The 25,047-nt window shown below is 40.7% G+C and overlaps 1 protein-coding gene across 6 annotated transcripts in view; it reads left to right on the plus strand.

Moving 5' to 3' along the window:
• The window catches only part of PCDH15 (protocadherin related 15), a 1,134,710-nt gene that overhangs the window by 1,004,802 nt on the left and 104,861 nt on the right, over positions 1 to 25,047 (plus strand). For all 6 annotated transcript variants that reach the window (XM_067465706.1, XM_067465711.1, XM_067465710.1 and 3 more), the window contains 2 exons: positions 657 to 766; positions 3,722 to 3,862. In XM_067465706.1, the coding sequence (XP_067321807.1) occupies positions 657 to 766; positions 3,722 to 3,862 (251 nt within the window). The remainder of the gene's footprint in view (positions 1 to 656; positions 767 to 3,721; positions 3,863 to 25,047) is intronic.

Genomic DNA, 25,047 nt, shown 5'->3' on the forward strand with positions numbered 1-25,047 from the left:
GGCTAAAATGTTCAAGGGTCTGGAGAACATGCCCTATGAGGAGCAGCTTAAAGAGCTGGACATGTTTAACCTGCAAAAGAGAATACTGAGAGGAGACATGATATCCATGTATAAATATGTGAGGGGAAGTCATAGGGAGGCGGGAGAAAACTTGTTTTGTGCTGCCCTGGAGACTAGGATGCGGAGCAATGGCGTCAAACTACAGGAAAGAAGATTCCACCTGAACATTAGGAAGAATTTCCTAACTGTGAGAACTGTTCAGCAGTGGAACTCTCTGCCCCGAAGTGTGGTGGAGGCTCCTTCTATGGAGGCTTTTAAACAGAGGCTGGATGGCCATCTGTTGGGGAATGCTTTGAACATGATTGCCATGCTTCTTGGCAGGAAGTTGGACTGGATGCCCCACAAGGTCTCTTCCAACTCTATGATTCTATGATCCTATGGTTCTGAAATGTTTGTTGCCTTGTTTTGTATGCTTAATTTTTCCTTATTTCTTGTCAGCCAAATACCAGAATTATATGACAAATAGTTACTCATAGCTTCAAGTTTCTTCTTCAGCCTCACAGTTAAGGAGAAAATGTCATATATATTGAGTCAATCAGTAGAGTACTCAGAACGTGACTGTAAGCAGGAACAATTTGTTTTGTCCAATTTTTCAGGCCCCCTCCTGTGAGCGAAGGTGCACCCAAAGGAACTCAAGTTGTTGTGGTAACTGCTGCTGCCTTGAATCAGACCATTGTCTATTCTATTGTTTCAGGAAATGAAAATGGTAAGTCACATGTGGTCTTGAATAAGGAATAAAGTTTTACAGGAGAGTTATGGAGAGAAAATAACCTTGAATAAACCAAATAAATTTGACAACACAATTTTCAAATGCAGTTTCTTATGCAGCACCAAACACACAATTCTCTACTTTGATGATTAGGGGAAACTATATAACTATGGACTTTTAAAGGGGGTCAGATATGTTTCACAGAAAATCATCAACGACTTCACCACACTATAGCTCCCAGGATTCTTTGGGTTATACTATTAACACTCGAACAGATGAAAAAGTAATATATCCTATATCCTTATATATAAGCATAGACATTTTTGTCCAAAAATCAATGCAAAAAACAGAATTTTCCTATCCATGAGGCATGTAACCATGACTCTTATATATCTATATAAATAAAAATGTAATGTTCATTTGTGGGATTAACATAACTCAAATACCACTGGATGAATTGACACCAAATTTGAACACAATACACCTATCAGGCCAACAAGTGACCATCACTCATAAAAAAACTGAAAAACACAGAGAAAGGGACTTTAAAGGGCAAAAAAGCAAAAAGCTACTATAGCGCATGCACAAAAGCTACTCCCCTGGCAAACAAAACACACAATAGCATATTGACACACTCTTCTGGACTACATCTCCCAGCATCCCCTAGACCTAGCCCTTTAGGAGAGAAGGATAATCCAAATGCATAGCTTCCAAGCTGCAAGCTTGCTTCTCCTTGGATTTCTTTAAGAGCATCCCAATCCCTGCATATTTCCAATTTCCTGTTCCGGGACTGCAACTCCCAGCAATCCTCCAAATAGATAGATTAGATGGAGATAGATAGGTAGGTAGGTAGGTAGGTAGGTAGATAGATAGATAAATAGATAGATAGATAGATAGATAGATAGATAGATAGATAGATAGATAGATACATCAGGAGGACTGCTGGGAGTTGCAGTCCAATAATAGGTAGAGGAGGAAGAAAGTGGGGAAAGCGGAAGGGGAAGAAAAGGAGGGGAAGGAAGAGAAGAGGAACTGAAGGAAGGAAGGATGGAGAGAAGGAAAGAAAAAAAAGAAAGGAAAGGAAGGAGAGAAAGAAAGAGGGAAAGCAAGAGGGAGGGAAGGTTGGCCACCATCCCCTCCTTTCAGTTGAATTGTGAAAGACAAGAGCTTGGTTCATCCATGGAGACCCTAAAAGAAGCATTGATCCCCTCTATTCTCTCTTTACCATGGCACCACTTCTTGTCTTTTTGAATGTGTGGATCAGGAAATGGCTAAGAGTGACTCGCTTCTAGAGATGACGCTCTCTTGACTTATCTATGAGTCATATCAAAATCCCTAATTTTGCCCTCCAAAACCACCCTTAACTTATACATGAAGTCTTCTTATACATGAATATACATAACTGCAGTGCAAATATGCCATAAGGTTTGCTTCTCCAACATTATATTTGAATACCAAAGGCAAATAGAAACAGAACAAAACCATGTCGATAACAATGAAATGAGAGCTAAATTACCTAGTTATTGTGGTTATTGTAAGAATTATTACACCCCTTTAAAATGAAGAAATATAGATAATGATTTTTAGCTTACTTTAAACAGGTGCCAAAAACCCTATTTGCAGTCCCAAACTAAAGTATGCCTATAGAATTAAATGTTAAATAAGGAATCAACACTAATATATTTATTCAAAAAAACTATTCCACCTAAGACTGCCAATAGTATTCAGGGAAGGATGATATTTACTTATTTATTTCCTGTATTTATTTACCTCCTTTCTCACCCCTGGGGGGGGGGGGAGCCCCTGGTGGCACAGTGGGTTAAACCCTTGTGCTGGCAGGACTGCTGACCAACAGGTGAGCAGTTCAAATCCAGGGAGAGCAGGTTGAGCTCCCTCTGTCAGCTCCATCTCCTCATGTGGGGACATGAGAGAAACCTCCCACAAGGATGGTAAAACATCAAACATCTGAACATCCCTTGAGCAACGTCCTTGCAGACAGCCAATTCTCTCACACCAGAAGCAACTTGTAGTTTCTCAAAATCACTCCTGACACAGAAAAAAAAACCCTGGGGGGACTCAAAGCGGTTTCCAATATAAGCATAGCAAAATTCAATACCAAGCCATGACCAGGTCTTTTGTGGGAGCATACATTGTATTAGGATTGCAATGATTTCACACAGACATGTTATCCTATTCTATTTTTTCAGTGTAAATCAAAATATGGTATTTATGTTGATCATTCCATTATGGAAAAGACAAAATGTTTTCATTCTAAAAGTTGAAGAGAATTTTTCACTGAAAGATTATAATAGCTGGAGAGCAAATTCAGATTGCAAAAGCAGAATATGGAAAAGAGTTCTACGCCCAATGCCCCCCAGTATATATATACAACATGTAGCTTACTTGTAAAAAGAAGTTTTTATAAGTCAGATTGCTCAAAAACGACTAAAAATGACTCAAAAAAGGTCTGCCTCTAGAAAATTACAAAGCAAAAAAAGAATATTACTAGAATATTGCAAAGCAAAAAGATGTAAGAAGCAACTACTAACTCGTTCAGTAAGAAGCACCTTTTACAATGTTTGAGTAAGAAGCGTGTTCTATGTTATCATTATTTTATATGACTTTTCGCTTTTCATAGATGAACTGAAGGCCAAAGCAGAGATTTTTAAAAATACCTAGTTGATTTCTCGATTTTTAAAACTAAAAAAAAGCTTGATTCAATAGCCTGGATTCTTAATAACTACTTAATTACTACTAGTGAGTTTAGACTCACTAGAATCCTGATCTGGATCAAAGGAGTCAAACCAGCAATTTATATTTCTAAATGAACTGAGTACAATATGGCACTAGGTTGCGAAGCAGGTGATAGATTTTAAGATTACATGCATGTTGTCTTATTCATAGTCCTGACTTTAAAATGCTAACTGTTCTTAAAATTGTTCTGTATTCCAGGTGTGTTTGCTATTAATAACAGAACAGGTGTTATCGCTATCAGAAAACCTTTGGATTATGAAACGGTGAAAAACTATTTACTTCGTGTGCAAGCAGACTCATTGCAAGTGGTCCGTTCCAATTTGCCTGTGCCGTCTAAAAGTAAGTTCCTTTGTATATAATTGGAGATTTTTCTACTCTCTCCTCCAATCTGCTAAAATGAAAAGTTAACCCATCATTTTGTTCTCCTATTAATTAAAACTCTAGATATTTTGCAAGCTTCAGATGCAATAGCAGGAGGAAAAGAATTATGCTACTGCATTTGAACTATTTTAATGACAACTCTAAGTTGCAAAATTTGCTGACCAGAAGGTCTGTGGTTCGAATCCGTGTGACGGGGTAGGTTCCCATTGGGTTGTTGTAGGTTTTTCGGACTGTATGGCCATGTTCTAGAAGCATTCTCTCCTGACATTTCGCCTGTATCTGTGGCAAGCATCCTCAGAGGTTGTGACATTTTAAAAGTACCACTTTGTAAATGTTCTCAGCAGAACTCAGTTGAAATTAAACTTTGATATTAAATCTTTATTACCATAAAATGGAATATTCCCATAATTAAACATTTCTCCAATTTAAAGATACCATGTAATTAATGAGAGTGCATTAATAGGAAATCCCATATCTTAATGCTAGTACACTTATTTCATATAAATATAAATGTATTTATTCTGAACTAGACCAAAGGCAAACCATTCCTAAAATGGGTTCTGTCACTTCAAACCCGTCCTGCTTGGACTGCCCAACCCTTCTTGTTATTGCACCAAACCTTTGTGAAAGCACTTTGAGAAAGCTCAAAGTACATTTAGCTTACTGCAGCTGTAAAGGTGTAACTCCTCTTAAATTGCACATTCTCTGTCTTTTTGCATGCCCTCTTTATGTTTTTTCTGTGAAAATTGAACTATTCCAAGAGTTTACAAACTCTCAAGATCCTCCTTTCATTTTGTCAAAGGTTCTCAGCACATCTGTACTTCCATGTTTTCCACGTACTGAAACATCATCCATATGAACACTTAAATATTAATTGAAACATAAATAAGCATTTGCAATGAAAGCATTTTCTTATTTTGTGTATTCTTCAAAGGGGTGATATAGTTTTTACTTGGAAACTTTGACCTTGTTTAGTGAGGCATAATCATTCAAGAGCAGGAAATTCTGTAAAACACTCGTGCAAGCAAAGAAAACATTTAATTAAACTGGTAAGTCTGTATCTGGCTTGTTTCAGCTATGCATCTGTGAAGTTACTCAAATTAAAATAATAATAATAATAATGTATTGTCGAAGGCTTTCATGGCTGGAATCACTGGGTTGTTATAGGTTTTTTGGGCTATATGGCCATCCATGTTTTTATTGTTGTTGTTGTTGTTGTTGTTGTTGTTGTTGTTGTTGTGTCAGGAGCAACCTGAGAAACTGCTAGTCGCTTCTGGTGTGAGAGAATTGGCCTTCTGCAAGGACGTTGCCCAGGAGACACCCGGATGATTTGATGTTTTATCATCCTTGTGGGAGGCTTCTCTCATATCCCTGCATGAGGAGCTGGAGCTGATAGAGGGAGCTCATCCGCCTCTCCCCGGATTTGAACCTGTGATCTGTCGGGCTTCGGTCCTGCCGGCACAGGGGTTCAACCCACTGCACCACCGGGGGCTCCTGGCCATGTTCTAGAAGCATTATCTCCTGACGTTTCACCTGCATCTATGGCAAGCAGGCTCAACTCTCACAACTTTTGAGGATGCTTGTCATAGATGCATGTGAAACTTCAAGAGGGAATGCTTCTAGAACATGGCCATATAGCCCAAAAAACCTACAACAACCCAACAACAACAGTAGAAGTAGTAGTAGTAGCAGTAGTAGTAGTAACAATAATTAATGGAAGTGATCAGGGAGAAAGGGGAAATGTATAGCTTTGCAGCCAGAGGTCTTCTCCGTCTACCTACCAGAAGTGGAAATGCCAACATACTGGAAATAGGGAATTGCAGAGAATAGAAGGAATATCCACAGTACACCCAGCATAGACCTCACTGACTCCAAAATAACTACAGAAGCAGCTTCAGATTGCCACATGACTGAAAAACACTACTGAAGACTTTTTGAACACATGCTCAGCAGCCCTAAAAATGACTGCTTCAACACAAGCTGCAGGTTGCTTTGCAGTGAGTTTATGATGTAGCCATGCAGGGATGTTTTTTCATTTGTGGCTAGGGAGCCTCCAATACAGATTACAATTCTCATGTAATAATATCCACAAGAACCAGCCTATGGGAAGCACACAAGCAACACAGGAACACAGTTTTTACTTACCACTTAAGTTCCTCAACAGCTGATATCAGGAAGTTCTAACAGAGAAGCATGTCTATCATACAACTAGGACTAGAGACTGGAGACCTTGGTACACTGGGAGGGATGCACACGGTTCGGTGAGGGAGGAAGGTGACACTCATCTACCCAGCCAGATCAGCCAAATCAACCCTGATGCTCAATGGGGTGACAGATGTCGCAACCAGGTCACCCTCACATCCAACAGTTGGTATTAGAAGGCATATTGCTTTAGATACTGGAAGTAGAGTATAGTCATCAACACGAATGTCCATTGTTAGCAATCACTTGATAGAGGAATCAAACCTGGCATCCATCACAACTTCTTGGGAGATCAAATCTGATCATTTAGTTATGTCAGTGTGTGCCTGAATTTTCCACAATTCGGCTTCAGTGACCGACCTCAATGTTCTAGAGGATATTTGAGATCATAAATCGTATTTATAATTATTAAGTAGGATGGCCTCAGTCTAAAGATGTAGAGAGGTGTCAGCATAGAAACTATGGAACAAGTGCAATTTCTGGTCTGACTCAGTACAAGGAAGCTTGCTAAAAATATGAAAAAAATTACCCAGCTAGGAAAGTTTCCGTAATAAAGCAAGCTACCAGATGGATAAGGATATAGATGGGAGCTCAAAGAAATAATGAGGCACAGCGTGTATCATGAGCAATTGTTTGAATTAATCCAGTCTTCTTATTTGTCTCTAAATCATAATAACTATGAACCAAAACATTAGGAGTCACAGCAACACATCTTATGAGAACATCAAAACACTTGGCTAATCAGCCTGCTAAATAATAATGAATTGCAGGGCAATTAAAGTAAATTTTGTGATGAAGACAACTTGAATGTTATTGATTTCATTTTATGTTTTGGCTTCAGGGCATATCCTTGTAATGCTTCTCATTTCCATAGGCGTTGTGCCAGAAATGATCCCTAAGAATGATGTGAGTGCATGCATTTCTTATTAACATTAGCATTCACACACAAAAAAAATCACTCACCTCATAGTGCTGCCAGCTCTGACAGTAAAGAAACATAGATTGACATTCCTTATTAATTCATTCAGCATCCCTGAAATACCACAGTGGATAAAAAGCTTAGGATGTTACTATGCCACAGAGCGGTTCTGTGTGAGTGCATGTTTCAAAAAGTGAAAGGCCAGATTCATATTTCCCATTTTCTAGAACATAACACAGGAAGAGGCAGCAAAGCACCACATGGGTGTTAACCGTTCCCTGTGTTATCCAAAGCATGTGTGTGTGTATAGCCGGATTTGCACTTAAAAAATGTACCTGTTCCGACTTACAAACAAATGCAACTTATGAGCAAACCTGCACAGCCTATCTTGTTTGTAACTTGGAGACTGCCTGTATTATGAATATATGGGGGTTTTTTTGTAATAAAAGCATATAAACCATAAACATCCATATTGCACAGGGGGGAATTGACTATCCCTATGATAATAGACTAAATCTTCCTGATTTAAGAACAAATCTATATAAATAAAAATGTAAAGTTGGTTTGTGGGATTAACATAACTCAAAAAACACTGGATGAATTGACATGAAATTTGGACACAATACATCTATCAGGCCAACGAGTGACCATCATAAAAACACTGAAAAACACAGCGGAAGGTACTTAAAAAGTAAAAAAAAACCCAAAAAGATGCCAAAGCACATGCACAAAATGTCCCCTGGCAAACAGAACACAATGGCATATCCACACTCTCTTCCGGACTACAGCTCCCAGCATCCCCTAAACCAGGCGCTTTAGAAGAGGAGGATGATCCAAATGCACTGCTTCCAAGCTGCAAGCTTTCTTCTCCTAGGATTTATTTGAGAGCATCCCAATCCCTGCATATTTCCAATTTCCTATTCCTGGACTGCAACTCCCAGCAATCCTCCAGATAGATAGATAGATTAGACAGAGATAGGTTGGTAGGTGGGTAGACTGATCAGGAAGACTGCTGGGAGTTGCAGTCCAAGAAAAGGTAGAGAAGGAAGAAAGGGGAAAAAGAGGAAGGGAAAGAAAAGATGGGGGGATGGAAGGGAAGAAGAAGAGAAGAAAGGAAGGAGAGAAAGAAAGAAAGAAAGAAAGAAAGAAAGAAAAGGGAAGGAAGGAAGGAAGGGAAGGGGGAAGGAAGGAAGGAGAGAAAGAAAGGAGGAAAGAAAACAGGAGGGAAGGTTGGCCACAGCAATGAGTGATGGGTACAGGTAGTTAAACAATAATTTTCTAAAGACACATCCTGTAGGAGCTTCTATCCCCTCCTTCTCTTTGCTAACCAGTTTCCCTGCTTTCTTTTCTCTGTACGTTCCCAGACTTATATATTGTGTCTTCTGCTAGTGATGGTAGATGGGGATAAACGTTGCCTAAGATGGATCGCAGAATTGAGAGCTCTTCAAGAATTTTCAATTGTGTGTGGAAGTGCGACACTCCTCCCGCCAGCAGAACCAGAGATGACACGGACACATAGATGGAGTAAAAATTGGCCACAACTTATTTTATTGATTACAGGAACAACGGGTTGGCTGCTAGGCATGGATTCTGGATCAAGATCTATCAGCCAGCTGCTGACTGATACCTGATGAGTTCATCAGGGGGCCCACCAGAACAATACCGGGCAACAAAACACAGCACCCCTGGGAACCACTGGATGTTCCCTCCCCGGCCAGTAGGGAAGGGGCAGAAACCAGATCCAGGGCCCATGCCACATGCCAACCAAAGTTGTGATGAACAGATAATGCCCAACAACTGCAACACTAAACAAAAACATAAAACATGCAGGGTGGGTGGGAGGACAACCCAAAGCAGGCCTGGTGCCTGCCAGGCCCTACGCAGCCTATTTAAGGCTGCTGGGCAAAGGACGCGGCCGACCGCTGATTGGCCAGCTGACTGGGTGGTGGGGAACTTCCCTCTGCACAGGGGGCTTCTGGGAAAGAGAAGCCCCCTGCTCCCAACATGGCCAGCAGGAGGGCGCCCACCACTGCAACAGGCCCTGCCCGGTAAGTCGGGCAATGAATTTCTCTGCAGTTCAGAGATTACATCCAATTACTAATCTTAAATAGAGTAGATCTATTGAATCAGTAATATTTACAGTACATTATTTATCTTGACAGCCAGCATAGTATAGTGGTTTGAGTGCTGAAGTAGGGCTGTGGGAGACCAAGATTCAAATGTCCATTCAGTCATGGAAATCTGCTGCGTGATATATCTTAGCCAAGACATACCTTCTCATTCTCAAAAGAAAACAACTGGCAAAACTCTTTTGAATAAATCTCGTAATAAAAAAACACCTATGATAAGGTTGCCATGTCAGAGTCCACTTAACAACCATTTAGTAGGTAATGAATGGGCATATAGTGAGTCCATGGTATTCAATTCTGGAATCTGCCATGGATATGAAAAAAACGTGAATAATCATGCTCCATATTATTAACTGGCGGCAATATGAATCATGCTCCATATTATTAACTGGCGGCTTCTCTGTTCATATCATCACCATTTAATAATACGGGGCATGACAACCCATGGTTGCTGAAAATCTCATAGTACTTAAGTCTGGAGACAAAATAGAATTGAATGCTCCATTATCAAAAAGTACTCTGGAAGATGTAGGGAGGGTGTATATTTTAACTTGCTTGCTAGTCAGACAGTGGAGAGAGGGAAACATCATAGTTTCCAAATATATGGTAGTCATTGTGGAGTGAGAAATTGCTTGGAAAGAAAGAAGTAATTGTACTTATTGTCTTTTCTTCATTTATGTACAAATGAACTTGGCTCATGTCAGTTGTTTTGTGACTGTGAAAATTGATCCCCAGTCTTTCCTTTTAGTAAATAATAAGCAGAATTTACATTTTGCATCCCAGCTTAGATGGCTTTAGATGCAAATGTGGAATTATTTTATATTAATTCCATTCTTCCAGGGTAAAATAAAAGTAGCTCTCCATTGAAAGAAGCATCTTATTGTGTTTCATGAATCATTTATTTCCCTGACATAATAGTTCAATATCTCCAGTGCTGAGCAAGGAACAAACCTTGACGTGCACTTAAAGAAGCAATTAAGATACATTCAACATTGTTTTTAGAGCTTGTTTAATCACAGAGGCCTGTTAAAATACAATGCATATTGATTTTCAAAGAGAATTCCATTTAACACACTGAGTGCAGGGATATTTGCTACTTTCATTTTATATACCGTATATACTTGAGTATAAGCTGACCCAAATAAAAGCCGAAGCACCTAATTTTACCACAAAAAACATGGGAAAATGTACTTACTTTACTTACTTACTTAGGCGATCCCTCGTTGTCCGAGTAGGATAATCTTCCAGGGTGGGTCCATAGGTGACTATGGAGCCCTATTCTTGATCTACATTGGTTTCCAGGTAGAAGGCGGTCCCGGTCGGGGTTGGCTTGATGCGCCTTCCTCTTGGCATGTTTCTCTCTTTCACCCTCCATTCGTGCCTCTTCAAATTCTGCAGCACTGCTGGTCAGAGCTAACTTTGACCAGCAATGTTGGAGTGGTCAAGGGCCAGGGCTTCCCAGTTCTCAGTGTCTATGCCAGAGTTTTTAAGGTTGGCTTTGAGCCCATCTTTAAATTTCATTTCCTGACCACCAACATTCCGTTTTCCATTCTTGGGTTCAGAGTAGAGCAACTGCTTTGACAGACGATAGTCAGGCATCCTGACATCGTGGCCGGTCCAGCGGAGTTGATGGTGGAGGACCATCGCTTCAATGCTGGTGGTCTTTGCTTCTTCCAGCACGCTGACATTTGTCCGCTTGTCTTCCCAAGAGATTTGCAAGATTTTCTGGAGGCAGCATTGATGGAATCATTCCAGGAGTTGCATGTGACGTCTGTAGACAGTCCATGTCTCACAGGCATATAGTAGGGTTGGGAGGACAATAGCTTTATAAACAAGCACCTTGGTATCCCTACGGATGTCCCAGTCCTCAAACACTCTCTGCTTCATTCAGAAAAATGCTGCATTCACAGAGTTCAGGCGGTGTTGTATTTCAGAGTTGATGTCAACTTTGGTGGAGAGGTGGCTACCATGGTAGCGGAAATGGTCAACATTTTCTAATGTTACACCATTAAGCTGTATCTTTGGCATTGGAGAGGGATTGGCTGGTGACTGCTGGAAGAAGACTTTGGTTTTCTCGATGTTCAATGACAGGCCAAGCTTCTCGTATGCTTCTGCAAAAGTATTTAGAGTGGCTTGTAGGTCTTCTTCTGAATGCACACAGACGATGTCATCAAATGTATTGACTTGAGTATAAGGTAAGAGTGGGAAATGCAGCAGCTACTGGTAAATTTCGAAATAAAAATAGATAACAATAAAATTGCATTATTTGAGGCATCAGTAGGCTAAATGTTTTTGAATATTTACATAAAATTGTAATTTAAGATAAGACTGTCCAACTCTGTTTAAACCATTATTCTGACCTTCTTCAATGTAAATATTAGGCCTCGGTAACAACGGCAAAATTTGTTTCTAAAATCGATTCGTTTTTTGGGGTTTTTTGCGTTTCGATATTTAAAAGAATTCCGAATTTTTTTAAAAAAAAGTTCGATATTTACGAAATTTTGTAAATGGTAAAAAAATTACAAAACAATAACGAAACAATAACGAATCGATTCGTTAATGGCGGACGCGACCGCGCAATACGCTAAAAAACCTCAAAATGGGACAGGGGGAACTTCTGAAGCTTCCCTCTCCCTCTGTTGTTGACTGTTGGTGTGATATTATAATTTTTTTTCACTAATCAAACAAAAAACAACTATAAAACTTGCCCCAGACATGCGGAAATAATAACGAAACGACCTCAAACCAATAACGAAATGAATACATAACGAAATACGAAGCATTTACGAAACGAATTGAAAAATTCGTTTCGTTTTTAAGTTGCTCCAGAATGGTTCGTTATCGCTTCGTTAACAAAAAAAATAATGAATTTTTAACGAATTACGAATTAACGAAACGAAACCGCCCAGCCCTAGTAAATATGCTTACATGTCCTCCAATAATAATAAAGAGAGTAAAACAATACATGTAATAAAAATAATAATAGAGTAAAATAATAAAATTAATAATAATAATAATAATAATAATAATAATAATAGAGTAAAGTAATAAATAACCTTGACTTGAATATAAGCTGAGGGAGACTTTTTCAGCCTAAAAAAGAGGCTGAAAAACTTGGCTTATACTCAAGTATATAAGGTATATATTTTTTCTTTTCCATGGCCCAAATAAATCCAATAGTGTTAACAACTATGGAGTATCATCTATACATTTCACAGATTATGTAGCGATCACACCTGTACAATTCAACATCTTCCAAACTTTCTCCCCTCCCCCTCCTATCTGACAAGTCCGTTTTGCATATCTGTATTATGGCGAGAACTGCTTTTCATCTTGATGTCTCTCATAGGAACTGTCAGAGAAGATAATTCATCTTATATTCTTATCACATAGATATATCTGGTTCTTTCTTGTATGTGATGGATATACCTTCATGTAACCCATTTCCAGGCAAGATCAGAAAATATAGTTTCATACCTCTAATTCACCTAGAGATATAAATGTGAAAAATTATATACTATTGCAGCTGAAGGTGACCATAATCTCCTTACCTCTCTCAAAATAAAAATCAGTTAATGAAAAGAATATGAAGCAAAATATATACATGGGTTGGGGAAAACGGAAAGAGAGAGAAAGCAAAACATCACTGCCATATATCCACATAATCACTTTCAAGGAAAGATTTGTCCTAGTGATGCAATTGGCATGTTAGATTTATTATCTCATTGCATTGCAGACTTTAATATAGTTTCACCATTCTTCAACTTACTATCATAGATAAGATAGTCACCTGTCAGAGCTATAATGCCTTTTTGAAGGTACATGATTTAGGACAGGTCTGGGCAACTTCGGCTCCATGTGAGTCATATACACATCATGGCATGCCCAAATCACTCTTCTTCTGCATCCACTCTCAAAATTGAGATATGAAGATATCTAGGCTGTTTTGAGAGTGATTGCAGAAGAAAAAGAAAGGATTTGAGGAGTGCATTATTATGGGATGCTTGTTGGGATGGGGAGATTTGTGTATGCTTTCATGTGTTGGGGTTCTGCACAATTTTAGGGCAAACATGATACAAAATCACACAGTTTTAAAAATATACATATAGGTATGTTGGAGGATGGGGAGTCGGGAATAAAAGAAAGCATCAGTGGCCACATTCAATTTATGGAGCCCCCGGTGGCGCAGTGGGTTAAACCCTTGTGCCAGCAGGACTGAAGACCGACAGGTCAGAGGTTTGAATCCGGGAGAGCAGGGATGAGCTCCCTCTGTCAGCTCCAGCTCCCTGTGTGGGGACATGAGAGAAGCCTTCCACAAGGATGGTAAAACACCAAAACATCTGGTCATCCTCTGGGCAACGTCCTTGCAGACGGACAATTCTCTCACACCAGAAACAACTTGCAGTTTCTCAAGTCTCTCCTGACACGAAAAAAAACCTGCCTTAGTTCAATGCTATGGAATCATGGGGGTAGTAGTTTGACAAGGCCTTGAGCCTTCTGTGTCAAAGTATGCTGATGCCTCACCAAACTATAAATCTCTATTAAATGAGAAAATGATGCCCCTCAAATAGGACCTCCAGTTATAGCTCCCGAACCAGCTTTTCCTTTGGCTTTTGGCTCTGCACTATTATTATATGACATGAATCTCATGCACAACCTAAGTTTGTTAAGGTCATTTAGCCAAAAATTGTGCGAATTAGATTTGAGTAAATACAATATATTCCGATTGCATCCTTCTCATAGTCAAGTCACTGAACTAATTAGTTCCCTAAATTTCAGAAGATCCATCTGTGGCTACAATCTCATCCAACACAATTTTTTTTTTTTGGTAAAAGTAAGTGCTGTTTTTCAGTACTAAGCTTTAGCACATCTGAAACAGTGATACAACCCGTTATTTAGAAGTTGCCTGAATCTAGCAACTTATTTTAGTTGTTCAATTATCACTTGCCCTGTTGTAATGCCATTCGCACCAGGAGACTGTACCCTATCTTTCGTGCTATTGTTGACTACAGTAGATCATAGTGTTATCACATATTTGCTGCATGTTTTCCTATATCTTCATGTTGTGACATATGAGAATGAAGATAGCCATTTATTTTCCAATTCAGTTCTCCTGAACCCTCAGGTATAATGCTTGATGGCTGCTTATTGTACAACTGCTGACAGTAGTTGTCACAGTTCATTATCTTATCTTGTCTTATCACTTCTGTTGTATGTGACACCCAGCTTTAGTAGTCCTTGGCAGTTACTCAGAAGAAGAGCCTCTAAGCTGTTCTAGTGTCACTTTAAAATGGTCATGGATGCAAATAGATGGATAAAGAGTAAGTTCTCAAATATAGTGTTGTTGCCAGTTGACAGATGATGCCTAGTGGAAACTTCATCTTAGGTAAATGTTATCCTGGTCACTATCTTCTCTTTCTGTAGTATTAACTGTTACTAGTAAGTTATTTAACTCCCAGGGAAAACTTACCTCTTGTTTTATCACCTCAAGTAATAATTGAGGTGATAGAACACCTAATTTTAGGATTGTGTAGGATTAAGCTAAAAATACACACATACGTATACACTCATTTACATCTGACACAAGTAATATGGCTAGTACCATTAGAAAAATAGGTAAGATGAAGTTTTGCCGGCTTCAAAAATTATTTATGTTTAACACTTTAACCTGCTCTATATCTACAGGTCTGCTCCATATCTACAAATCTTGTACAAACTTTTAAATTGATAAAATGATACTAAAAGAATGTACAATATTTAAATTCTGAATAAGTTGGAGGAACTGGAGACTCTTGGTTCCCAGATCTGGGATGGGACACATGCACAATTTAAAAAAATGCTTAGATCCTGCACTGTCATTGGACGTCGGGGGATTGCATAGCTCAGAGTCCCTGGGGCCAACATCAACTTCTGTGGTACTTTTGGTTTTCCAGGATATGAGTAACATGTTTGGAGTTTTGTTTTTTTGAATTTCATTGTACTCCTACAATGGGACCCCAGTAGTTCAGTAACTTTCTGATTGTATGATAGCAATGCACTTATATGGAGATAACCCACCACATCACATGAGAGTTTTTTGGCCCCTTACTGTCCTGGGGTTCCTCTTCGAGGACAGATCCAGATGAACCCCACCACATGACACAGGCTGTGGTCCCACCCCATTGATGACTGAAGTGGAGAGGAAGAGTTGCAAAGAGCTTCCTCGCCAGCCACGATGAGGGATGTGTCTTTTTCATAGCTCCAATAGAGCTACCCATGGTTTTTGGCCTTTCCCCTGTCTGATGGGGAAAACAGCAAGATAGCAAGGTGGCAACATGCCTTGCCATGCTTTCTCCTGTTTGATAGCGGAAGGGACAGGGGAAGGGGGGGGGGGGTGCGGATTGCCACAAGGTGCAACGTGCGCCTTCTGATGCACTGGTGATTGTTGAAAAAACTGAACAAAAGAGATGGGGGCCCCATCAATATGATGAGGTCCTGTGAAAGATTACTACAGCTAGATCATACAATAAATGATATAACACTGCGACCTTTCCCAAGAGTTTCATCTTGGCATTAAACAGCATGGAGGACAGAACTTAGCCCTGAGGTACACCACAAAAATGGCCAGGGTGTCACCTTCAAAGGCCCCATCTATATTGTCATTTAATGCAGTTTGAAGCAGCATTTTATAGTAGTGTAGACTCATATAATGTATTCAATGCCATTAAACTGCATTATATAAATCTACACTGGACATATAATGTAGTTTCAAATTGCATTTTATGGCAATATAGATGGGGTCTTAGTCTGCCCCTTCAAGAAATAGTTATTGAAAAACAGTGGCCTTGAGCCCCTTCCCAGAGAGATGATCCAGGATTATATTATTGTCAATAATATTGAAGGGTGCTGAGAAGTCCAGCAGAACCGACAGGACAGTGCCTCAGTCTAGTTCCCTGCACCGGTCATCTACCAAGACAATTAAAACTGTAACTGTCACATACCAGGCCTCAAGCCAGATTGAAATAGATCTAGAAAATTATATGTGAGGATTTACAGTCTTTCAAGAACAGTTACAGTAGTTATTATATGTATGAGAGCTATGTATGTGACTCCAGAAAGCAACAGGAGGACTTGGTAGCAAGCTTGCATCATCTGGCACTAATAGAAACATGCTTTTAGGTAACCATTTGCGTGCAAGCACAGATATGAAATAGAAATAATATTGGAGTGTTGTGTTGTTTCTGGGCTTCTCCCACATCACCTTCAAAGGACTGTGAAGGCAAAGGGGAAGGGGAAGTAAGGTGGCCTCACTGGCTGTGTCCTCATGGGCATGAGGGAGGAGGGCAGGGGAGCTGTGTTGTCTTCTTTCTTTTTTGAAATTTAAAGCTGTTTTTGTTGTTTTGTGGGGGGTTTTCAGTGATTGGTCACACCTTGGATTGTGAGGAGTTTTGTTGCCAAATTTTATTTATTTATTTATTTATTTATTTATTTACTTTGCTTATATACCGCAATTCTCAGCCCAGGGGCGACTCATTGCGGTGTACAACATAGAAAACAAGTGCAAAATACAAGACATAGTGTAAAATCATTATCACAAAAACATCCTCATCAAAAACATCAGCATTAACATTTCTACAATAGCCATTCCGTGTCGTCTCATCGTCAAATCCACAATCCGGTATCATTTCCATTGTTCCAATCCTATGTTCAGTTTACCAATCATTGCACTTCTTGATCAAATGCCTTCTTAAACAGCCAGGTCTTTAATTTCCTGTGGAATATCAACAGGGAGGGAGCTAGCCTGATGTCCACGGGAAGGGTGTTCCACAGCCGAGGAGCCACCACCGAGAAGGCCCTATCCCTCGTTCCCGCCAGCCGTGCCTGCAACGCAGGCGGAATCGAGAGCAGGGCCTCCCCAGAAGATCTCAAAGTCCTCGTGGGCTCATAGGCCGAGAGGCAGTCGGTTAGGTAACTTGGGCCGGAACCGTTTAGGGCTTTATAGGCCAATGCCAGCACCTTGAATTGAGCCCGGTAGCAGATCGGCAGCCAGTGGAGCTGGTACAGCAGGGGGGGTGGTATGCTCCCTGCGTCCCGCTCCTGTTAGTATCATGGCTGCCGCCCGTTGGACCAGTTGGAGCTTCCGGGCCGTCTTCAAAGGCAACCCCACGTAGAGAGTGTTGCAGTAGTCTAAACGGGATGTAACCAGAGACCCCAACCAAATTTGGGGTCATTTGGCCCCATAGTTTTTTGTTGTTGTTGTTTTTAACGTACTCACGATGCACAGAGCATGTGTGTGTGTGTATACTTATATATATATATATATATATATATATATATATATATATATATCACGTGTCTGTATTATTACATTAAACAATTTATTACTTGATTTAAAAGTGAATCATTAATGCACTGTGCATGTATCAGATGGTATCCATGAGTAAAACCGTTATTAAATTATTGTACTCTTAGTGGGCTTTGTGAGGCTTTTACAGTAAAACTGAGCTGAATGATAGACAAGCTTATTTAACCAGCCAGTGTGAAAAGTCATCCTTGGAGATCATGAAAGAGAGATTTAAATAAATGATGACTAATGATGCCTGTCCAATTTTACTGCTCACCCACAGTTTGATTAAAATAGCTTGAGTAATAGAGATAACTGTCTGCTTCCAAACCCGTTTTGGAAGTAAACATCTGCTTTTCTGTTTGGGCAGGGAATTCTGTTTTACTCCGGTCCAATTTTTCCAATGAGCTGTGAATATCTTTCTAATGCCACACAGCATGGTAAATGTTACATGAGGACATCTAATCATCTCTATATTGCATGGTTTGCTGGTTGGATAGGAGAGAGTTAATACTTATTTGGGGGGGGGGGTTAAAAGGTTGGTGGCAGAATTGTCTTGCACTTATTTTTAAAGTTATATTATTGAATATCTAATAATGTTTTCTGAGTGTCTAGGAAATACTGGGAAGGTCCTAAAAGAGACATGTATTTCTTCCCCCACTCTCAGCTAAGGACAGTATAATTTGGCTAAGAAAAGACACTTATCACTTCATCACACTACAGAAAAAATCCACTTAAAATCCAGTTCCTGTCTTCTGCAAACTTCTGGGGTTTGTAGTTTAGTGATGCTGTTAAAAAGCCAGGATTTTAGCTGCTTCCTGAATAACAGGAGAGAGGGGGCAGACCTAATCTTGCCAGACAGAGAGTTCCATCGGAGGCCACCACATAGAAGGCCCTGTCTCTTGTCCCCACCAAACGCACCTGCGAAAATGGTGGGACCGAGAGCAGGGCCTATCCAGAAGATCTTATCATCCTTGATGGTTTATAGGGGAAGATTCAGACAGGTAAACCGGGCCCGGGCCACGTAGGGTTTTGTAGGTTAAAGCCAGCACTTTGAATTGTGCTCAGGAGCTAATTGGTAGCCAGTGGAGATGGTGTAACAGAGGGGTTGTGCACTCCCTGTACTCTGCTCCCGTGAACAGCCTGGCTGCTGAGTGTTGGACTAGTTGGAGCTTCTGAACAGTCTTCAGAGGGAACCCCACATAGAGTGTGTTGCAGTAGTCTATTTGGGATGTAACCAGAGCATGGACCACCATGGACAAGGCAGACTTCCCAAGGTACGGGCGCAGCTGGCACAGGTTTTAACTGTGCAAAAAGTCCCCTGGCCACCGCTGAAACCTGGGGTTCCAGGCTCAGCGATAAGTCCAGGATCACTCCCAAGCTGTGAACCTGCGCCTTCAGGGGTAGTGTAACCCCATCAAGCACAGGTTGTAACCCTATGCCTTATTTGGCCTTGCGACTGACCAGGAGGACCTCTGTCTTGTCTGGATTAAGTTTCAATTTGTTCGCTCTCATCCAGTCTGTTACAGCAGCCAAGCACCAGTTCAGGACTTCAACAGCCTCCTTAGTAGCAGGTGGGAAGGAGTGATAGAGCTGGACATCATCTACGTACAGATGACACCACACCCCGAAACTCCGGATGATCTCCCCCAATGGCTTCATGTAGATCTTAAACAACATAGGGGACAATACTGAACCCTGCGTGACCTCACAATACAATGGTCATGGGGCCGAGCAGGTGTCCCCTAACAACATCTTCTGGGAGCGACCTTCCAGAAAGGACTGGAGCCAATGCAAAGTAGTACCTCCAAGACCCATTCCTGCAAGGCGTTCCAGAAGGATACTGTGGCCGACGGTATTGAAGGCCAGTGAGAAGTCCAACAGAACCAACAGAGACGCACGTCCCCTGTCTACCTCCCGGCGTAAATCATCCACTAAGGCAACCAAGGCTGTCTCAGTGCCATGTCCCGGCCTAAAGCCAGACTATGCCAGATCTAGATAATCCATGTCTTCCAAGAATCCCTGGAGTAGCGAGGCCACCACACATTCCAGGACTTTGCCCAAATAGGTGAGATTGGAAACTGGCCGACAGTTGACAAATTGAGTGGGGTCCAGTGATGGATTTTTCTACAGCAGTTCTATAACAGCTAGTTCTTTATTGGCTGAAATCTGATTAGACAAAAAGTGTTTACAAGACTCACAGGTGCTGTGTTCTCGGTCTGCTAAAGCCAATGAAATATATACTACCTATAAAAATGAAATATGAAGCTGAAATTAAGGTGTTAATGAAATTAAATGTCAATGACGTTTATGCTGGAAGGTAGATTAATCTCTGTATATAAATAACTGTTTGGACTAAAGGTTTTAAGAGCTTAATGTCAAAAAATAAAAGACAAGAAAAACAGATTAACTGTTATAAAGGAGGTTATTTGACATTTTAAAAAATGTTTAGAAGTACTTCTCCTGACAAAGCAGGTGACAGCTCTACATAGCTGTCTCTTCGCATGCACCAACCCTAAAGATCAGCATCTTTGTGTTTGTTATTCCCTACATTGCTGCATGCGATGTGCGGGGCTGGATGAATGCAAAGCTGGGGTGAAAATTGCTGGAAGAAACATTAACAACCTCAGATATGCAGATGACACCACTCTGATGGCCGAAAGCGAGGAGGAGCTGAGGAGCCTTTTAATCAAGGTGAAAGAAGAAAGCGCAAAAGCCGGGTTGCAGCTAAACATCAAAAAAACCAAGATTATGGCAACAAGAATGATTGACAACTGGAAAATAGAGGGAGAAACCGTGGAGGCCGTGACAGACTTTGTATTTCTAGGTGCAAAGATTACTGCAGATGCAGACTGTGGCCAGGAAATCAGAAGACGCTTACTTCTTGGGAGGAGAGCAATGTCCAGTCTCGATAAAATAGTGAAGAGTAGAGACATCAGACTGGCAACCAAGATCCGCCTAGTCAAAGCCATGGTATTCCCTGTAGTCACCTACGGATGTGAGAGCTGGACCTTAGGGAAGGCTGAGCGAAGGAAGATCGATGCTTTTGAGCTGTGGTGCTGGAGGAAAGTGCTGAGAGTGCCTTGGACTGCGAGAAGATCCAACCAGTCCATCCTCCAGGAAATAAAGCCCGACTGCTCACTGGAGGGAAAGATACTAGAGACAAAGTTGAAGTACTTTGGCCACATCATGAGGAGACAGGAAAGCCTAGAGAAGACAATGATGCTGGGGAAAGTGGAAGGCAAAAGGAAGAGGGGCCGACCAAGGGCAAGATGGATGGATGGCATCCTTGAAGTGACTGGACTGACCTTGAAGGAGCTGGGGGTGGTAACGGCCGACAGGGAGCTCTGGCGTAGGCTGGTCCATGAGGTCACGAAGAGTCGGAGACGACTGAACGAATGAACAACAACAAACACAGACATGCTGAAATGTATACATTCACGTTGATATCATTTAATAATAGATGGCATGAAACTTGAAACACATTAGAGCCAAGTGTTTTTTCAATATATATGTGTGTTGAATTGTCACCACCTTGTCTATTTAGTCAATTGCATTATGAAATAAAGGGAATTCAGAGGAAATTCAAAATACAGTTTATCCATATCCATGGAGAAGGAGTAAAAGACAACACAGGAATTTTGATTCAGAAATAGAAGTTAAGGAATGTAGTGGCTTTTTGGTAGAAACAGACTTGTTTTTGTAGAATGGCTGGTGTCTCTGCATTTGTCTCCTTGTTGGTTGTAGTAGTTTCCAACACTCTTCAAATGCAACTCCATGTACATGTACAGCACATTACTGATAAGAGGCATGGATTTAAGACATGTTTAAGACAAGGTGTCTTGTAATAAAAAAGAGCAATAAAGTTGAATGCCATTTGGATACTGATCTAAAGCTTGACAAAAAAAAAAAAGGATTTTTGAACAAAGACTGCCATGCCCAGGCGCTAAATGAGACTATCCTAGTGTGCTAGCCCATTTATCTGATATTCTTGCCCCATGGTAGCATATTTGTTATTTCTGAGCTTTTGTGCAGCTCTTCTGAGCTTTTGTGCACCCCATTCTGAAGGTTTGAAGTGGTTCCCCCAAGACTTATTGACTGGTCATGAGAGCTTTCAGCTGAAATATGATGGTGTTTTTCAGAGAATTATAGAATAATGAAGTTGGAAGAAGTCTCAAGGGTCATCCTTTCCAGCACCTTGCATGTAGGGTACACTACAAAGTCAAAATACTCTTGACAGATGGTCATCTAGCCTCTGAATAAACACCTCCAAAGAAAGAGACTCTTTGGTAGTATATTATATAGCTCTTACTGTCAGAAAGTTCTCCTAAAGTTTAGGTGGAATCTCTTCCCCTGTGATTTGTATCCATTACTTTGTGGCCTAGTATTTGGAGCAACAGAAATTGAACTTGTTCCAACTTCAATATAACAGCCTTTCAAATATTTATATATGGCTACCAAGTCTCCTTTTAACCTTCTCTTCTCCAGGCTAAAAATACCCAGCTCTCTAAGCTACCCTCGTCGGGCATGGCTTCCAGACCTTTGATCAGTTTGCTTGCCCTCCACCATATACGCCTCCCTACATCCCCCAGCTGTCACCTTTTGAATTTGGACTTGCCCATGCATGCAATACAACTTCTGAGCACATCTTGAAAGTAAATTCCTCTTCCAGGCTGGGAGACACTCTCCATCTTTGTTCTAAAATGATCAACATGTGTTTACACTGTGTTGACAGATTAAAAAGTGGTTGCTCCTTCAATTGTTAATGTTTTTAGAAATGGGAGATTGAGAAAGAATATATTTAAGCTGTGCCTTCTCCCATGAAAGAACATACCTACACCATTTCTTTAACAAAAACAGAATCTAAGTAACTACAAAGAAATGGAATAACTATATATTCTACCAAGGCCTCGGGTTATAAATAAAGCAGAAGTCATAGCTTTTATATATATATAGTTATACTTTTCCCAATGGGTGGACTTTGGAAAACATAATATTGTTGATGCCTCTGCCAATATAGAAAGTGATATGTTTCCCATTTCAGTTAGCTATGGAGCCCTTTTTGGTACATTACTCAGAAAGGAACAGGCTCAAAATAATCTAGGAGATGGTTATGAAAAAAAGATACTCCCTATATAGCAAGATAAAACAGCCATAACTTGCTGTCATGAAAAAGAATCCGCTCTGAAAGGAAATCGTTTCTCACTGGCAAATGGGATTTCTTTCAGCAAACTGACTTTTCACTGTTTTCAATAGTACGTCAACTTCTCTGATTATGGAGTCTGAAAGAGATGTGATGGTGACATTTTTGGTTTTTGTTGTTGTTTTTTAAAAGATTTTTGGCAGCCTTTTCACATTGAAAGCTGAGGCTTTGTGCATTTCTGATCCAAGGTTGTCAGAAATAAAATCTTTTCAAATGCAAGATATTTATTATGTGGGCTGTGATGAGTTTGCTGTCAATTGTATTAATGCGATTGCTCATTTTAGAGAGTAGCTTGCAGTTGTTAACACAAGAGGAGATTTCATTTTATAAATGTCAGTGTTTGGGGTTGTGTAGTTCAATCTCTTAACTTAATATTTTACATAAGAGACAAATATTCTAATCTGTCTACTAAGACCTTCTTATTATCAAAGTCAAAAACTTATCCATTTTTAGTTTCTGTGAATTCTGCCACATTTATTCTCCACATCAGCCCTCTTTAAAATGAATGATTTCCACGTGTTCTACTGTGTGATGGAGAGCCAGCTCTACAGCCCTTCCTCTTCTCTGCACCCTGTTCAGATGAAATAATTTTTCTATGTCTAGTGATCCAATCTTATGAAACTCCTTTTTTCTCAGAAGGAATTGGAGTTACTAGCTTACCTCATTACTTGCAGAAAGTTGGACCATTGTGGGGTCATTAAAACAACATGACACTACACACGCCTGCAATGGTAGCAACTATTGACTACCATGACAGTAGGGTACATGGTAGAGAGGCCACATAGAGTCCATTTGTGGTTGATCAGCTTTATTAAGTAATCCCCCAAATGCCATCCTACAATTTTCAAGCAGCAGGACTCTATAGATTTGACATCTCTAAACAGATGACACACAATTCTACTACTCTTTCCCACCTAACTCCAAGGAAGCCCCTTGGGTGCTGGATGAGTGTCTGGCCACTGTGGCTGTCTGGATGAGGAGGAACAAGCTGAAGATTAATCCTGACAAGACAGAGGTCCTCCTGGTCGATTGTAAACCAGATCAGGGCATAGGGTGGCAACCTGTGCTGGATGGGGTTACACTCCCCCTGAAGTCACAGGTCCGCAGTTTGGGTGTCCTCCTTACGCTTGAAGCTCAGGTGTCAGTGGTGGCCGGGAGGGCCTTTGCACAACTAAGACTCGTGCACCAACTGCGACGATACCTCGGGAAGACGGATCTGGCCAAAATGGTCCACGCCTTAGTCACCTCTAGACTGGATTACTGCAATGCACTCTACATGGGGCTGCCCTTGAAAACGGCCCAGGAATTTCAGATAATCCAACGGGCGGCTGCCAGGTTGTTAACTGGGGCTCCTTACAGGGAGTGGTCATCCCTCCTGTTCAAGGAGCTCCGCTCGCTGCCATTCATCTACTGGGCCCAATTCAAGGTGCAGGTTCTTACCTACAAAGCCCTGAACGGTTTGGGACCCGCCTACCTGCATGACCGCATCTCTGTATACGAACCCACACAATCCCTTCGATCATCCGGAGAGGCCCTGCTCTCGATCCCACCAGCATCGCAGGCACGATTGGTGGGGATGAGAGAGGGCCCTTTCAGTGGTGGCCCCTCGACTCTGGAACTCACTCCCTAAAGACATCAGACAGGCCCCAACTCTGGCAGTCTTCAGGAGGAGCTTGAAGACATGGCTGCTCCAGTGTGCCTTCCCGGAATAATGATCCCATAGCACTTTGTCCTCCAAAACACTTTACATTTGTCCTCCAAAGCACTTTACATTTCTTTAGGTCTGCTCATATGCCCTTCCACAAACACCGGTATCACTTTTCGTCCATGTCCCAGCATTATTTCCAATTTTAACTCTACATTTGGCCTTCCCACTGTTTTTAATTGTGTGTTGTCTTATTGATAATGTTATGTACTTTATTGTCTATGTTTTTTAACTGCTTCTTTGTTGTTGCTTGTATTGTTGCGTTTGGGCTCGGCCTCATGTAAGCCGCACCAAGTCCCTTGGGGAGATGGTAGCGGGGTACAAATAAAGTGTTGTTGTTGTTATTATTATTATTATTATTATTAATATTATTATTATTATTTGCCTATTATTATTTGCCTATTATTTGCCTATTAGCAACCACCATTTGTAGCTCTCCTGAAAACTATTTATTTATTTATTTATTTGTTTACCATATTTGTATACCACCTTTCTCAGCCCAAAGGCGACTCAAAGCGGTTTACAGTCATCAACAATTTGATGCCCCAAAATAATACAATACAATACAATTTAAAAACATTTACCAATAAAATGAAAAACTATACAGTACCAATAAAAACATATATCAACAGAGTCTCCTTATTAAAATCATTGTCCGGTCA

The sequence above is a fragment of the Anolis sagrei genome, chromosome 3, assembly GCF_037176765.1.
Source record: "Anolis sagrei isolate rAnoSag1 chromosome 3, rAnoSag1.mat, whole genome shotgun sequence".
Lineage (NCBI taxonomy): Eukaryota > Metazoa > Chordata > Lepidosauria > Squamata > Dactyloidae > Anolis > Anolis sagrei.